Raw genomic sequence first — 17714 nt, forward strand, 5'->3', positions numbered from 1 at the left:
TACTGAATATAAAACCTTACCCATGACCAGACTTGTGCCCCTGGGTCACTGCTTAAAGCCTGAATGTTTCTGTCTCATATCTGAAAGGATTACTTTAAATTGTGTGGGTTTTTTTCTCTCTTTTTTCCTCTCTTTTTTTTTTTTGAATGGTCCTCATTCTGAGTCCATTTACACGGATTAATGGCTTACCAAATGGCAATCAATGATGCATTTATGTGAGGAGCAGGGCAACAGGGCTGTGTGCAGAGCTTACATGCAGCTGTGAGAGGCCATTGGTAGGCTGGCTGCCAGGGTCTGTCGGCTTGTTTGTTGGTAGGATATGTCCCCTCAGGCTCTGGATCCACTTCAGTGCTTTATCGTGCTTTGTAGGCACTCCATTACACCAGAAAAGCTCCTGATTATAAACCATAATCATCTTTTCCACTGCTGCTGCTGCTGCTGCTTCTGCTGAGTCAGATCAGTGAATGAAAACAAATCAAAAAGAAAATGGATGTTACAGTGTGAGGAAAGCAACGCAAACAATGACCATTTTATGATTTTACCTGTTTTTCACTGAAAAACAACTGAAGGGGAAACCTTAAAGTTACCTAGTCAGATAACTAACCCCTACACAAAGGGAGCTTGTTGATACATTTATAAACGCTGCGCATCGTATATGTAGCTCAGACAGAACACGCAAAGTCCGGCTTAGCCGAATATTCATTCAGAAAATAATAGCACTTAAGACATGAGCAGATTGTTTTCAGAAGGCTCATTTATTTCAGCAGCTAAATAAAATGGTTTTGACCTTCTATAAGCACACAAGTAAACCATTTGATCTGATCAGAAAAGAGCAATTAAATGAAAATGAAAATAGATTTCCATCATTGTCTTGTTGCTTCCGAAACAAACAATCTTCTTGCAGAAGATTGAACACACTGTGAGAGACATTAAAGGCAACATGCGATGTTTCTTTAATAATAATAGTTATTATTAACGCTGATGGAACATGAAAAGATTCATTTCAAGATGATCTCTGTCAATGCAATGGAAAAGAACTTGAGTGTCGCGTCCCAGCTTGAACCCCCCTGAATGTTGTTCCCATGAGAGCAGAACAGGCAGAGAAGGGGAGGAAGGGAGAGGGGGGTGTAGTGCAGTGTGCAGCTGTGTTACATAATTGTCTTTGCAGGTACACTTTAAGGCTTTTAATGAACTTGCACGCGATAGCAGAGTGAAGTGTGTTCAGGTTTCATATAATGCTTTTTTAATTAGTTTTTATTTTGTTGTTGTAAGACGACTGTTATGGCAAACGAGGAATAAAAGAGGACCATATTATTAAAAGATACAAAAGTATATGTAACATATCCCTAAAAACTTTGTTGTTGCTTTTGAATTGAAACAAAAGGATAAATTACCAACAGACAGAGGTACTCACAGTGATGGGCATGTAGGATTTACCAACATGATAGTTCCACAGGAGGTCTCATGTTTGGTTACAGATGGAAAGACATTTGACCATATAGTGATGACATTTTGTAAACAACAAGAAATCTGAAGTTGGCCAGCTCATCGTAAATACAGGTCCATTTCAAAGCATTAGGAATGTTCTCAGACTGCTGAAGAGGGAAACTTATTAAACATCACCCACTATTTCAGAGAAAACTCTCATTAGGTAGATCTGCACATATAGTTGCTGTATTAGGGGGCACGCAGTGCTGGAAGTTGTGGGGATTTAAAACACATGCTTTAAGTAAAGTTTGTGATCATGGAAAAATAACATAAAATCTTTATTAAGAACACAAGATAGGTTTCAAACGCTCGACTTGACATGACATGCCAAAGATGGTTAGTGCCATTCAAAATGTCCTTTATAAAGCAGAAGGCTTGCAATATATAACAGTAAGCCTGTGTTAAGAAACGATCATTAAAACCGATGTAACTCGATCTTCTTCTGAGGAACAGAACAAGAAAGTGACACATCTGTTTGTTTTTCATTTATCTTAGGAAAATCGAGATGGAACACTATTGTAAGTGTTTAGGAGGGAGAATCATTTACTTCAATGTCATAGGTCATTCAGTAATTGTCAGGTAGATTAATGACAATGCTTATGGAAATGGTTGTTTGTGTTGCTAAATCCTTTTTTGATGACATGGAGGCAGCAAGAAACTCCCAGAGAGGGACCTGCAGAGACTGAGAGAGACTTACGGCCCGTTCCGGGCTGAATAAATGAGGATTTATCTGTGGCTGCCTTCACTTCTGTTTGCTTGTTTTTGCTGTGTAGAGTGGCCGCAAGAGAAAACTCATTGTCTCGGTTTTGTGAAGTGACTGTTGTTATTTGTTACAACTTTAGAGTTGTTGTAAAGAAAGAGAACTTCTTAGTGGAAGATCATGTTAAAATAGTTTCTTTATTCATGAATTGTATGACACATGAGATGTTGAATTGACATACACCTGTAAATGTTGTCACACTTTAGGTAATCTGATGAATTAACTTTGGAACCATTTCTTCTTTAACTGAAGAAAATGCTTTACGTTTTGTTTAGACCACCACGCTGATTGGCCTGTTGAAGACAGCTCGGCTTTTGCGATTGGTCCGTGTAGCCAGGAAGTTGGACCGCTACTCAGAGTACGGCGCCGCAGTCCTCATGCTGCTCATGTGCATCTTTGCCCTCATCGCCCACTGGCTGGCCTGCATTTGGTATGCCATTGGCAATGTGGAGAAGCCCTATTTGGAGCACAAGATTGGCTGGCTGGACAATCTGGGCGTGTCCATTGGAAAGAGATACAACTACAGCGATCCAAGCTCTGGTCCCTCCATCAAGGACAAGTACGTCACAGCACTTTACTTCACCTTCAGCAGTCTGACCAGCGTGGGCTTTGGAAATGTTTCCCCAAACACCAACTCAGAGAAGATCTTTTCCATTTGTGTCATGCTGATTGGCTGTGAGTATATCATGATCTTTTTTTCTTTTCTTTTACTTTCTTCTGGCCCAGTCTTTGAAAGGATTTACTTCTTTTAATCAGATCCTTGACAACAGATTGTTTGTGTTAATCGCAGCATGTGTTTTCCAGCAACTCTCTGTGGATGAAATCACGACAATCAGTCTGCATTTTGTCTGATTTATCGTCATCTGTGTTTCAGCCCTCATGTACGCCAGTATTTTTGGAAACGTCTCGGCCATCATCCAAAGGCTGTACTCAGGTACAGCCCGCTATCATGCTCAGATGTTACGGGTCAAGGAGTTCATACGCTTCCACCAGATCCCCAACCCACTGAGGCAGAGGCTGGAGGAGTACTTCCAACACTCTTGGACCTACACCAACGGCATCGACATGAACACGGTAAATAAAAACACAGTCCAATAGCTGACTACATGGGATGCACATCACTATTGCCTGACAGCTGAAATCATCATAGGAATACTGTGTATACAAAATTCTAAAAACAGCTTTCTCTCTCTTGTCTGCTTTCATCTGGATTAAATCTCCACATTGGTAAGAGCAGGAGGTATATACTTTTATCTCTCGTATAATGTCAGTATCAGAAATGTCCTGCACGTCGGCATGATTTCTGCATGAATTGATGTTGTTGTTTTATCGAAGTTTTATCCTTTCAAGTGAAGAAGGATGTGGAGGTTAAACTACAACCATTGCATGCACTGCTTGCGTTTTGCCATGTTAAAAAATGTCATATAAAATAATAATTTCATCAATAACTTCCTTTTGCAGTCATTAAACTTAAAAAAAATAACATCCAGAAATGTTCATCCAAAAAACATTAAAAAAAATGCACAATAATGTTGTGTCTTAATAGATATAGATAAATACACATACTGTACATGTGCAAAGATCCCTTTCAATGCACTTCAAACAATTTCAATGAAATTATTACAGAAATAACAGAATACACTTTGTCTCACCGCAGGGATCCAGCAATTATTTAGATATAATTGTATTAAACTAAATGTTAAGAAACATTATAGTGCCACATTACATTTGAACTGATTTGTGTTTTAATATACAGCTGACCTGCCTGACCTCACTGCTTAATTACATCGTCTCCTAATAAAGAGTACATTTATTCTAACACATATTCTGCTCACAACCTCCACCGGGTCGCACAGCAGTAAGCTTATGCATATCTTTTGAGGATATAAAAGCAGCATTTTGTGCTTTCCCTCATGGATTTTGTCTGCATCGCAGGTGTTAAAAGGTTTTCCTGAGTGCCTGCAGGCGGATATCTGCCTTCACCTCAACAAAAATCTTCTTCAGGACTGCAAAGCGTTCCAAGGAGCCACCAAAGGCTGCCTGAGGGCATTAGCCATGCACTTCAAAACCACTCACGCCCCTCCTGGAGATACTCTGGTGCACAGCGGGGATGTGCTCACTGCTCTCTACTTCCTGTCCCGTGGCTCTATTGAAATCCTGAAAGACGACATTGTGGTTGCCATTCTTGGTAAATACAATGTCTCTTTGACCTTTTGCACAGTGTCCATCATCAGAATTACGGATGTCTTGACAGTCTCTCGTTCTGAAATATCTCCACCCTTCATATAAAGATATTAAAAGTCACCTCCCTGTTGTATAGAAGAGCTGAGTGTTTGTTAAATGTCAGCATCAAATCTGTTGAGATAGAAAACTTGTTCGGCTTCTTCTGGAGAAATCTGATCATGAAAAAAACGACAGGCTTGTTAATAGTGATGTTACTCTGACATCAGTGTTAGTTTCAGTTCAAACTCTTCATCAGTCCTATAGGTTTTGCTTCTTGTTAGTGGTCCGAGTGAAATAACTCTTATAAAGGTCAACAGCATTGGAATTCAGGGCATATGATGGAGTTGGCCAATTTGCAGATCTCCATTTACATGTTTTTGCATAAAGATGTGCATGCTAAGCATTTTTTCTGTGAACAAATAAGGGGGGTTCCTTCAAAACACAAACTGGTTTTCCAGTGGTGAATGTTTGAGAAGGTTTTTAATAATCTAGTTTGTTCTGTTTTATTGTAATATTTGAATTATTGATTGAGCTAACCTCCTTATCTGCCAAGAATACTTGATTTATTTATTTTGCGGGTGCTGGTGTCAGGAGCTTGGAAAAGGGTAGACATTTCTATTTCCCATTGGAAACACATTATTTTAACATGTAAAAACAGACATAGAGACTCAGCGTGACTTGTGTGCACATTATAGTATTAACTGTTGTAATGTGAGTACAATTTTCAAGTCATTACAGCAGCTAAACCACATCATGTTCACACATTTTGACAAGAATGGTGAGGTGTGCCTGCCTTTTCCCAGCCCTGTCCTCTGGGCAAATGTGCTGTTCATGTGGCAGGTTTGAGACCATGACATTTCCATTAAGTGGCTCCATGAAATGTTGTTTGGCAATTTCAAAGAGCAAGGTGAAATAGCTGCCACTTTTTGACAGCACAGGGGAATTAGTGAAAGCTGCAAAATAAGGATTATTAAAAAAAAAGCAGAGTATAAGACTAAAACAATCACCACAACTATACAAGATATATTATTTTGCCTTCATAACATAGAAATACTGACAATATCTCACAAATGTCACGCTTAATATAATGAATATTTTTTTTCTCCATGGGTGAATCACAACCAGGTGCTACAGGCCAAGCCTGGATTAAACTTTCCATTTTTCATGAGATGAATGTTCTCCAAAGCTGCACCTGACAGAATGAGGTTTAAGCTTAGCAAAAGCTGCTGCATCACACAAAACCTATTATTAACAAACATAGTAGAAAGTCACACATCTCATAGATCAGCTTATTTGTGTGATGCAGTACAGGCGAAATGCTCAGTCAGCACCATTTGTGTGCGAAACTAGCATGTTGATTTAGTGTGTTATCATTTTAGCACACTGCGCTAGCCTCTAACAAGGTAGCAGTTTGTCAGTGTGCTGATGATGCTTTCTGTACTGATGTCATTTGGGACCTTCATCACAGTATCTAAACCTATTAAGATGATCTTAAACCCATATTTGAAGAATTGTGTAAAGTATTGCTAACCAATCTTTGGAATAGCAGTTTGTTTATGGGGTTGCCCACTTCAGTGAGGAACACAGGGTTACTGGCAGCAGCTGGTGGAGTGTTCACCCCAGTTTGAAATGCAAGGTAATACAATTTCTTTGACGTGATTAATCGGGATTCCAGCGATTGATTGCAATTACTAAAAAATGAGAGCCCTGTCATGAACCTTTATTTTTACTAAGATTTTTGTGGATTCTATATGAGACTCACGTGCATTTTTACTAATTTAAGCCAGTTTTCTATAGGCGTTCAACCACCAACCAGGTCACTTACTGTGAAATCCTTATGCTTCAAGCTGTATGTGGGGGAGAGATTCTCATCTCTGTGTGAGGCTGTCCTCAGTGGCTGAAAGGTGTCAGCTTCACGCTGTTAAAGGCACACTAGCTGCCAACATATCATGTCCCTGTCCCTGTCTCCTGAGCCCTGCTTACAGTGGTGGCATTTAATGAACCCAGGAGCCAACACAGGGATTATTTTCTTCATGGTTTTTAAACCAGACCTCTCGTCTCTATTCCTGCAGAGGGAACTTTTCAATTCCCCAGTTTGTAAACCGTGCTTGGAGTAGATTTCCCAGATGTTCATTGAAGATCTGGATTCATTATGTGATAGCAATTATCAACGCAAACTTGTGGCTTTGAAGCATACCGCAAATGGTGTCAATCAGAATCAAACCCTCCTTTTCCCTCCACATCAAAGTTGCTTTGAGTTAGAAGTTATTCTTTGGTGATCAAAAAGGGAAAGACAACTGATGCGCAGGCCTTTGGAGAACATCTATACACAGAGGAGAGGCTGTTTGATTTGAACTCTCCACAAAATCAAACGCATCTGGGGCCCTTTACTGTGAGCCTGAAGAAGAGCAAGTCAGGTCCCCATGGAAAACATGACACACATTCATCAGTAACAGGCAGGATGAATTCTACAAGTTATGGGAAGGAAATTTGACATTTTTGTCTATCCAAGTGCGAGAAGATTTACCCTTGTTGTGTGTGTTGATACCAGGAAAGAACGATATCTTTGGAGAGATGATCCATGTAATGGCCAAGCCGGGAAAGTCCAACGCTGACGTGCGTGCACTGAGTTACTGCGACCTGAGCACCATTCAGAGAGAAGATCTGCTGGAGGTGCTGGACATGTACCCGGAGTTTGCTGACTGCTTCTTCAACAACCTGGAGCTGACCTTCAACCTTCGAGACGAGTCTGCTAAGGTTGACAAGATTCCATGAATCATCGAGCAACTCAAAATTAAAACATTTAGACCTTTAATTAATACCTACACTTCCTTTTTAATGTTGCAGCCCTCAAGTTCCCAGGACTGTGACTCAGACGATGAGGGCACTAAAAGCATGAAAAGAAGGATCTCGTTTACACCAGATCCAACTAAAGGTGAGAAGAAACCTATCCAGTCCAGACTCCTTTGAGATCTTTGGGATTTTTTATTTATTTTTTTTGGTTATTATCCCTGAGAGAACATCTACTCCCTGAGGCCTACACTACATTGTTATTCTACTGACTGCTGTTGATTGCTCTCCTACAGGGGAAAACAAGGACGTGGTTGAGGACTTGGGAGGGAGGAGGGAGTCTAACTCGTGCCTGAAGAGATCTACAGAAGTCCTGGGTTCTTCTTCACCCAATCCTTTAGTTCTGGACTCAAATCTCATTGTCACAGATGGCTTGGAGAGGAGGCCGTCGTTTGAAGGTGAGCTGTTCAGTTGCGTTGACTTTAAGTATTTAACTAATGTACTTTTTCTGCTTTGACAAGGACTCTACAGAGGCGTTGCTTCAGGAAAAAGGCATAATTTAGGGTATGGGGAAACCAGTGAGGGATCATAGCAGCGCGTGTTGAGTTTGTCCAATAGTTATAGTCAAATGGTCAATCTTAATTCAAACACTTCTCTTCATTTTGTTTGTTTATTTAACAGGGACACATGCAACAAACATGGCTTCACATGTAAATACAAAGTAGGTGCCATGCATCCAGCCATGGCCAATTTGCAACACACGTCTCTGGCTTGTCTTTCAGGATTAAAACAGAAGCATCCGACTTAAAGAAAAGCATGTGTTGGCAAGGAAATCTTAGATGAAAGTGTTCCCATTACTTAAAGAAATCCCTCAGAATTATGCATTTTATTTATATTTGATTGGACGACAGAGTCTTTGATAAGGATGCTTTTACCTGTATTATTGTCATTTTTGCTGCGAGATTACAAGTGACAAAGACAGAAGCACTGGAACATACACCATTCCAAATTAAAAAGAAAAAAAATGGTCAATTACAAGTATCGAGTTGATTTAACAACATTTACTTGATTTTATCAACTTCAGATCATTTTCTTCTGCTTTCAGTAAAAATGCACCTTTAAAAGATATTTAAAGGATCTTTTGTTGATTGGGTATTGCAAAGCAGGGCATTGTACTGTATTTTATCCCAATACCTGTTTTATTGTCTGAACTCTTGGCTCAGTAATATATCTGACGATAATCTCAGATAAAAATCACAGGATTTCGTAAACGCACATCACGTTCCACTGACCAGACTGAAGCAGTGTCATAAAAAAGAGGCAGTTTGAAAAAAAAAAAAAAAACTTTTAAAATGACAAATATTGAAGAATCAAATTGGATTTTTTTTTTAATTGATCCAGACCTGAATTACATAGGGCTAACTCTTATTTTTTCTGTTCACAATTGTTTTGGGCTTTTAATGTGAAGGCTAGTTTTCAACTTACCCGGATGTTAAAAAGATAGATGTTTTTAAAGCCCTAATAATAAGTTAGTGAAATACAGAAACTGTGTTTGTGTTTTTTGTTTTTTTTCCATTTCTATGGTCATTTACAACAGACAAGATAGATAGATAGATAGATAGATAGATAGATAGATAGATAGATAGATAGATAGATAGATAGATAGATAGATAGATAGATAGATAGATAGATAGATAGATAGATAGATAGATAGATAGATAGATAGATAGATAGATAGATAGATAGATAGATAGATAGATACTTTATTGATCCCGAGGGAAATTCAAGGCATCCAGTAGCAGTATACAGACAGGCAGGACACAAGACATTAGTTACAATACACACCCGCTGTCCCCCCTCCCCTCTGTATACAATAATCCCCCAAACAAGATTTAGCAGCCCCTATGTGACTAAGAGTAAACATAATTATATGTTAAATTATATGTTATGTTCGATAATATAAAAGCAAAGATAATTCCCATGCATGCTAAGGGAACACACAACAATGAATTAGCATCCTCATATCTTTTCTGCCCATTGTGGTTACGCAGAGCAATCTGCTTCACCCGATAGTGTAATCACAGAACTACTGACCAGCTCTGTGTTTAAGGCACAAGAGAGGCTCAAAACGAAAGCAATGAGTGAAAGCAGCACACTAACAGGTGCTCAGGAGAGATAACGGCAGGGTTAGTTTGCTGCTGGGAAACATTGCATTAACAATTCTCCCAGTACAAGGGCTTGATAAATGATAACAAAGGAGTTACACAGTGCTCTCCTGTAGAGATAAATTACTATTCTATTTTTCCTGTTAAGTGATGACGTTGTTCTGACCCACATGCATGTTGTTTTGGCCTTCCAGATCTCTGCTGTGATAAATGGGCCTGTAAGAAACCTACGGACTTCTTGGACGAGTCAGCACACTTTCAGGACCTGAGAGAGGACGATAACTCTGCCAGCGAATTCATGTATGGAGAGGTGGAACAACGCTTAGGTCAGCTTCAGGAGCACCTCAACAGGTATTAGCGGCGCGCTTACAGACAGAAGATTCTCATTAACGTTTAGCAGAATGTGAGTTCTAAAGGATGCCCCCCTAATTCTCCATGGTTGTATTTCCGCATTACTGTTTCAGCCTCATAACTCGTGTCAGACAGGCACATCCGTTGATTTTGCAGCATACCAGGATGTTCTGAGATGCCCACTCACATTGCTTCTATCAGATCAAATGCAGAAAACATGTATTGAGCAGAGGAAGATGGAGCACACTGCTGACACATAAATACATTTAGCATAATAAATATTAATAGAAGAATATGCATTTCAAATCAGGCGTCATATACTTTTACATTTGGGATTTTGATTACATTTTCAAAATAACACTACAGCATCCAGCAATACTAGTTAAATAATGCCAGTTTTCATAAATTTCAGTATTATTATTTTTTTTATCAGTGTTATCTACATATGGGGTGCCATATGGTCTAGCGTTCGATTCCAACATCGGCTCTTTGCTGCATTTCATTCCCATTCTCCTCTCTACATTGTCCTGTCTCTTCTCAGCTGTCCTATCCAATGAAGGAAAAATAATACAAAACATAATAACTTTAAAAAACATCTCAATATTTTTTTCCCTTTCACAAGTTAGCATACTGGCATGAAATCTCTTAAGCTCTTCTCATAACAATCGTTGACGGCACTTTATATAAAGATGGATGATTTATGATCCGTAAAATTTGTCCAAACAATTGGTACAAAGCAGATATAAGGCTACAATAAATCTTGGCTATAAATATATAAAGGATAATAGAAAGATAATCCTGTCAGGCAATATGTCCAACCTCCATGCTATCTTAGAGGGCAATAAACTGAGTTAAACTGCATCTAATGGGTTAATATAATGACATGGTGCCTCCATTTCTCACTAACTCTCTCCAAAATGGCAATCACAAGTCTACATTAGATGTGACAAGAAAAACACTACTGATGTGAGGCCTGACACAACAGAAGTGTACAGTTCAATTTGGTAAGAGATCGTCATGTTTTCATATGTGACTCACAGCAACCCAGTGGGACTTACTGTTAGTTTAGATTTTTTGTTCAGCTGGATTGAAGATAAGCCTTTTTTAAAAGTTGTAGGGGTTGTGTTTATGACTTTGTAGTTTAAACACAAAATACGACACAGAAATAGAAGCACACATTTTTGCCATTCTAGCTAAACATTATAAAACACTGAAAGTAGCTTATTAGAAGCCAGGGAATGGCATTTTTATAGTTTAGCCACATTCAGAGGAAGTACCTAATTAGTTTATTATTTAGGAAAAAAGATCCTAAAATGCTTCTTACACGCTATCATTAATGAGTGATTCATTTTTAAAGTTGTCACCTCCCACACTGCTAAAAGTAAGCTGCTCCAGCTATCACTGGAAATATATATTTCAGTTGCCAACATAGTGAGTGGGTGGAGGAAGGAACTATCTGGCAAAGGCGATTGTTGGAATCAGTTGTGAAACAAAAAGCAGCTCTCTAGTGAAACACACTGTAATTTAAACAATGTATATGGCCGTGCAGCTTCTCAAAATGATCCTTTCGGCTCTCATTATTTTCCCGAGTAGAGATCCGTATTTGCCATCTTTAACGACACACCTGCTGCCATTAGGCCACCTGAAATAGACCCGCAAATGAACAGCAGGTGGTATTTTTAGCTGGACTTATCACAGAGGAGGACAGAGAGCATCGTTGTGCATGAAATACTGGGCTTGCTTCTTTTTAACACTAATAATATATTTTATCATCTGCACTCTACCTGACCTTGGCTTTTCCCCCTTATGCTAGCTGGCTGCAGAATGAGCAGTATTTCTGTTTTTTTCCCCTTTTGTGGATTTGACAAGTTTGGCAGGATAAGATGGGGGGGGGGAGCTGGTGTAGGATTCTTGCAATATCTCCAAAATCTGTATATATAGCCAAGAGAAAAAACTGGAATGATGTCTACTTCCTGACTGTTTTTGTTCTCAGCTTCAGTCATCCTCCAGTAAACAAATGCAGCCTCATTACAATAGAGCAGCTCAGTAAACCGGTGGCATCATAATTCTGATAGGATAATAGGACTTCAGGTAATTAAAAGGTTACTCAGCATCACCCCGTTTCGCCTGCGGCTCTAAAAATAGAGTTTTGATGAAATCCAACCATTATTAGATTGACCAAGCGAGCGTGATATAGTCATTTCCACAGTAAATGCTGATTTCACACCTCCCATATAAAGCTCATTATCACTCCCTGCCAGGGAAGCATCTTCCGTCTACTACTCCGGCAAAATATGTTTCCACATCTTTGCTGCCTGTTAATTTATCCACTGAGGAGCACAAGCTCCATCTAGTGCTCAGTGAAGTGGACTTTTTTTTTCTTTCAGACATCACATGATTAGACTTGTCAGAATTATGCATTCATCGTCTCTACTCTGTGCATATCCCCCCTGTCTATCACTCTTACTCTGATGTTTTTTTTCTGTTTATGTTTTGAGGCTGGAGTCTCAACTGGTGTCAGACATGCAGACCATCCTGCAGCTGCTGCAAAGACAGCCGACGCTGGGACCTCCAGCTTACAGCACTGTGACAGCCAGTCCAGATTATCACAAGCCTGCAGTGAAGGTTCAGCCAGTTGCTCTGACTGCAAGCCATTTCTTCAGCCATACAGGAGCTCAAGTAAGGAGGTGTAGCTTGTGTTTTCCCCCAAAAAATGTCATTTCTGCACATACTGCATGTATATGAAGCTTTGCATTTTTTCTGCCTGAATCGTGCATCAGGTGGATTTTACTATCTATCTATCTACCACAACAAATCATATTCTCATCAAGTCATCATTGATGTTCAAAAGAGCAGGGAGGCAGTCTTTGTAATTTATCCTGCACTCACTGTTTAGCTATGCCTCACTCCCACCTGCTCACACTGATCCAGCTGAGTGCTTTGATGGATTGATGCGTCTACCACATACTGTAGGTAGGCAGACGTTCTGGACAATCACAGACAGGATCTGAGCCATTGTCACATGTTTTAAAGTGACTGACATTTCACTTGGACGAAAAAAATGAGTTGGTTTTGATTGGCATTATCCTCCTGTGCATCTAGTGTTAAAACTCAATTTTAAAGGTTTTAAAGGGGTTTTTGTTTTTCTTGCAATTATAACTATTATGTTACAAATATTCTTGGAGTATAATCATCATGTTTTCACGCTCTTTTCACGTGGTCAAAAAAAAGCTTTCCTCAGAATGACTGGTGGTTCTTTAGTGCTGGAAAAAAAAAGAATTGACATGTTACAAACAGTATTGTTTAAAAGACAAATAATCGTAAATAAACATAAAACCTGTGAGTTTTGTTGAACATGCTCTTTAATGAAAAAAAAAAATCATAAGACGTTTAATGCTTATTGCAAAGTTGAACAGTTCTACCACACAATATTTTTCTCTAGACAATGACAATAGCTGGACAATTATGTGTTCAGGTTGCCTTTCACACTACTACTTTTGAACACAATCATGGAGTATAATCATTCTAAGCACAAACGGTCCCCTCGTTCAAGATAGATTACGATTACAATTTAAATTTCACTATATAATAGGAATATAAAGCGTTTCATAGTTCAGTAATATTACACCATAGAAGAGGACATTGTTACCATAATAATCATTCTGTTGGATATTAAATTGGTGACATTAAAGGTCACATACTATCCTCCTTTACAACCAACCAACCAACTATTTAAATAAGCCTTGGTGCTCCCTAAATATGTCTGTGAAATTTCTCTAACCCCCCCCCGATCTCCCCCCGTCCACCTTCATCCCTCCATAATAAAGGCAAAATGCCAAAAATAAAATATACAATATATAAAATGTGTAACTTCTATATATATATATATATATATATATATATATATATTATTTTTTTGATAAATTGCTCACCGATCACTTTGCTTTCCACTTTGACCAACTTTTCTAGCCTGTTTTTACTGGACATTGTGAGACAACCAAACCACGCCACTAGAAATATGAAAAGAAGTTGAAGCTAAATATTGGATGAATAAAGCTGATGTAGTTAGTACAGTACATACAGATTCCATTTTCCCCAATCTTTCCCAATCTAAGCCATTAATTTGGACATGTTTTGGAACTCTTCCTCTCAGGGCCCCAACCTCAGTCTGGAGAGAGCCATTCAAGAATCTAAAGACTCGAGCTTGGCCAACGTGAACGCACCCATGGAGGACAGCCTTACAGCATTGCTTGTACAAAGACATACAGAGCCACAGCAGCAGCAGCAGAAGAAGCAGGTCACAGAACATCAACCGTCTGCTCTGCTCCTTCTTCCAACTGAATCCTCCTCCAACTCCTCCTTTTCTTCCACTCTCTCCCCTTCTGACTCCCACCTCAACACCTCGGGACTCTGTAGACCAATCTCAGACCCAGAGTGTCCGAGGCCATAGACCTTCCAGCAGCACATTGTTCTAATACCTGGGTTGTAATGCTGTAATTACTTAGTAGTAGCTTTTTTTATCAGCATGCTGGCACAGACACCTGTATTGTTAATCTGCATTGTCTTTGCAATAGAAGTAGGATGGGGTTTGTTTTTTCATCATGCATGTAGATAAAATACTGTTCGCTGCAGTTAACTGAGTGTTTTCTGCAGTTACCAGTGTAATGACAATGGTTACATATTGTAACAGTAGTTCTATCAACTCTGAGGCAGTCTGATGGACTAAATAGCCTCTTAACTGAATTCTACCCTTTCTGTAGGGATGCTGGGTTAAGGGATCCATCAGGTTGGGATAGAATTAGCCCGACACTTAAATAAGACACTGTTTCACCCAGGTTTAGGACTCTGATGGGCTCCAATGGACCTTGGCATCTTTTCTTGTGAACCTGTGACAACAATGTCCCAGAAGGCCTGACAAATACCATTAATCCATCATATTTCATTTATTTAGCAAAAAAAAAAGCATCACAACAAAAGTTACCTCTTGACACTTGACATAAAGAGAAGTCTAGGCTGAGCTGTATTTTAATGTTGACCCAAAATAATTCCCCAGCAGTTTCCAACAGTGGCATGGAAAACATCTTTTAACAGGCAGAAACCTTGAGCAGAACCAGTCTCATTGGTTTAAAGCCATCGGCTCCAACCTTGCCTATCCGAGAGATACAGTATGTCCCTCCGTCCCTCAATTATTATTTGCTCAGCAAGAGGATCTGGCCGACCTACCTCACTCTGGACAGGTTCCAATGTCCAGTGTTAACACATCAGCTGCAGTGCTAGGATAACACTTACAGAGGATGTTAATTCAAACCAGAAGGTTCACAATACACAGCTCCTCCGTGAAATATCCTGAGTTTTTCAGGAGAATTTTTGCAAGTGTGAAAGCCCTAAATGTCTGAACTGATCCATAATATCCCAAGGTAAGATACCTCTTTTCGCTGAGCTTTCTTGGCAAGGATCCAAAATGACCAAAGACATGGAAAAAAATTGCCACTCTGATGAAGGAGCGGAGTACAGGTCAAGAGAGAGTCAAAGGTTAGTCACCAGACTAAAAAGGTTACAACCTAAAAACAGTTCACTTGACTACTATTACTTCTGTGCAGTTAGCAAAGCAGATGGACGGTTAGATGACACACTGTCATCTCGCTTATTCTAGAGATCTGTTCGATAGCAAACACTGGTAGGGGAGTAAAACTATAAAATGCCTTTTTCATATTGAACAGCAATCATTTCTTTGTACAAAAACCCTGTCAAGAAGGGGTTTTCAAAAAAAAAAAACAATACCAGTGAGGGAAATGTCTTTTTTATGGCCTTAAATGCAACACCTTGTAGCAGCAAGTACGTCGTAGATGCATCTGATTCAAACATTTACATGCATCCCTAAAAAAATCTTCCTTTCCCAAAACCTACATGGAAAATTATATATATTTAATTATATACTACTTATTCAAGCCTTTTTCCGATCCTTTAACTATGTACTGTTGTTACAAAGGTAAAAGAAAAATGACAGCTTATCTTCCTCCAGTTGCTGAAATATTTGAACTGCTCGTGACTCTGAGACACTGCCTCCAAAATGGATCAAAACACATACACCGATTTCCTCCAGTTTTCTCTGTAAGAGCCTGTTAGAGTCCAAAGCCTGAGCAATAAATACACAGACTCTACCAATTAGAGGCCTGAATATGAACACAATGAACTACTTTTTTTTCTGCAGCTGTTATTGGAATATAGCATTATTACAAAGGTGTGAGAACAGTGTTCTTAACCTTTATTGTATGCCTGTCTTCTCTGATGTGTAACTCAGGGGTTATGGACAATTGCACTGCATTATATAGTACAGTATTATGGATACTGTTTTTTTTGTTTTGTTTTTTTACAATGTGCATTATTATAGCGGTCACTGATGTGCACCTACTGTACTAAGTTAGGCCAACAGAACACACCATGCATGCTTGTCTGGGCAAATCCCTGAGCTACACCCCTGACAAACAAGTATGATGTAGATATTTTTTAACGGCAGTGCATGTGTTTTATATCTATATATTTACTGTTTTGCACTGCTTATGAGCCCAAAGTAGCACACAACAAAATAAAATGATGTCAGCAAACTTGTCTCTATTTTAGGATGCACTTAGAGATTGTTGGGGGGGGGTTAGTACTTGTGCATAAACAGGCCACAGAGGGGGTGTCGTGCCTATACAAACAATACAAATGCTAAGTCAGCATCTTCATGTTATAATAACCATATCATAAAGAAATTCTATTGTTTCCCTGTACTATTTTTGTTGGGAGAGTACATTAAAAATGAAGTGTTGTTAGACAGTTGTTAGAAGATAAATACTGTATATGGTAAAGCCAGATGTAAAAATAAAAATAAAAAAAATAAACTTTTTTTAACAGAGTAAATAATATGAGGAACTATTTAGCAACAGTAGTACATATGTTTGTTTTAAAGCTGTGGGAGCAATAAATGAAACAAAGACACTTGACTTGGCTTACTTAATTGTTCCTTTATGAATTCAAAGTCTGATTATTCTGCACTGTGTACGAAGCAAGCGAGAAAGATATTATTGGATTGCACTGACCCTTTTGCTGGTCTTCTACACGTAGTTGCTAATAAATGGATTAAGAGATAGATTAATTCTAGCCTGTGTCAGAAATATCCAACCACCATGATTGTGTTGTATTTTTAAATTCCTTTTAAACTCTGGGAATGGAAAATTAATAAGTAGAGGGTTTTTTTGTTTTTTTTGTTTTTGTTTTAATAAAAGGAATTACTCGTTCTAAAGGGGAAACTGAGTTGATAACATATTTGGATGCACATACGCGTTGAGGCGTTAGGAGGCCTGAACACCACACAGTTAGGAGGAGAGGTAGGATAATATAGGCTACACATGTATTATACAGCCTGTGTCAGAAGTATTCGGGTGCTTTGCCTATTGTCAGCTGGGATAACATTCACCTATATTATCCTACTCCTCCTCCTAACTGTGGTGTTAATGCCTCAAACTCAATATACTACTACTACTAATACAATACTAATATTATTACTCCGAAACAAAATTCCCAAAGGAATGTTATATTAAATCATATTAAGAGCTGGGCACTAACAAAGTCCTGATGGATTACAGTATGAATGTTAGACACTTTAGTTAGTTTGTAACACGTGGGAACCGGAGGGTCGCCGGTTCAAGTCCCGATACGAACCAAAATGTGGAAGTTGGTCTGATAGCTTGAGAGGCCACTGCCAGACAGCTTCTCGAGCTGGCGCCCTTGAGAAATGCGCCGAACTCCCACCAGGTCACGGGGCGCTTACAGTGGGGGCTGCCGCCGCACTCTGACATCTCTCCATGAATGCATGTCCACAGGTCCTGCTTGTGCATGTATGTGATTCAGGTCTGTGTGTGTGTGAAAAGAATATTTCTAAAATCACAGAGTGC

General features: G+C 39.1%; 1 protein-coding gene across 2 annotated transcripts in view; it reads left to right on the top strand.

Annotated features, from left to right (window-relative positions):
- Positions 1-15249, top strand: part of kcnh7 (potassium voltage-gated channel subfamily H member 7) — a 36793-nt gene extending 21544 nt beyond the window's left edge. For both annotated transcript variants that reach the window (XM_079356957.1, XM_079356958.1), the window contains 9 exons: positions 2524-2923; positions 3123-3322; positions 4184-4436; positions 7023-7228; positions 7319-7406; positions 7558-7719; positions 9621-9777; positions 12276-12456; positions 13931-15249. In XM_079356957.1, coding sequence (XP_079213083.1) covers positions 2524-2923; positions 3123-3322; positions 4184-4436; positions 7023-7228; positions 7319-7406; positions 7558-7719; positions 9621-9777; positions 12276-12456; positions 13931-14227 — 1944 coding nt within the window. In that variant the 3' untranslated portion in view covers positions 14228-15249. The remainder of the gene's footprint in view (positions 1-2523; positions 2924-3122; positions 3323-4183; positions 4437-7022; positions 7229-7318; positions 7407-7557; positions 7720-9620; positions 9778-12275; positions 12457-13930) is intronic.
- The last annotated feature ends 2465 nt before the right edge of the window (positions 15250-17714 follow it).

This window comes from Symphodus melops, assembly GCF_947650265.1.
Source record: "Symphodus melops genome assembly, chromosome: 12".
NCBI lineage: Eukaryota > Metazoa > Chordata > Actinopteri > Labriformes > Labridae > Symphodus > Symphodus melops.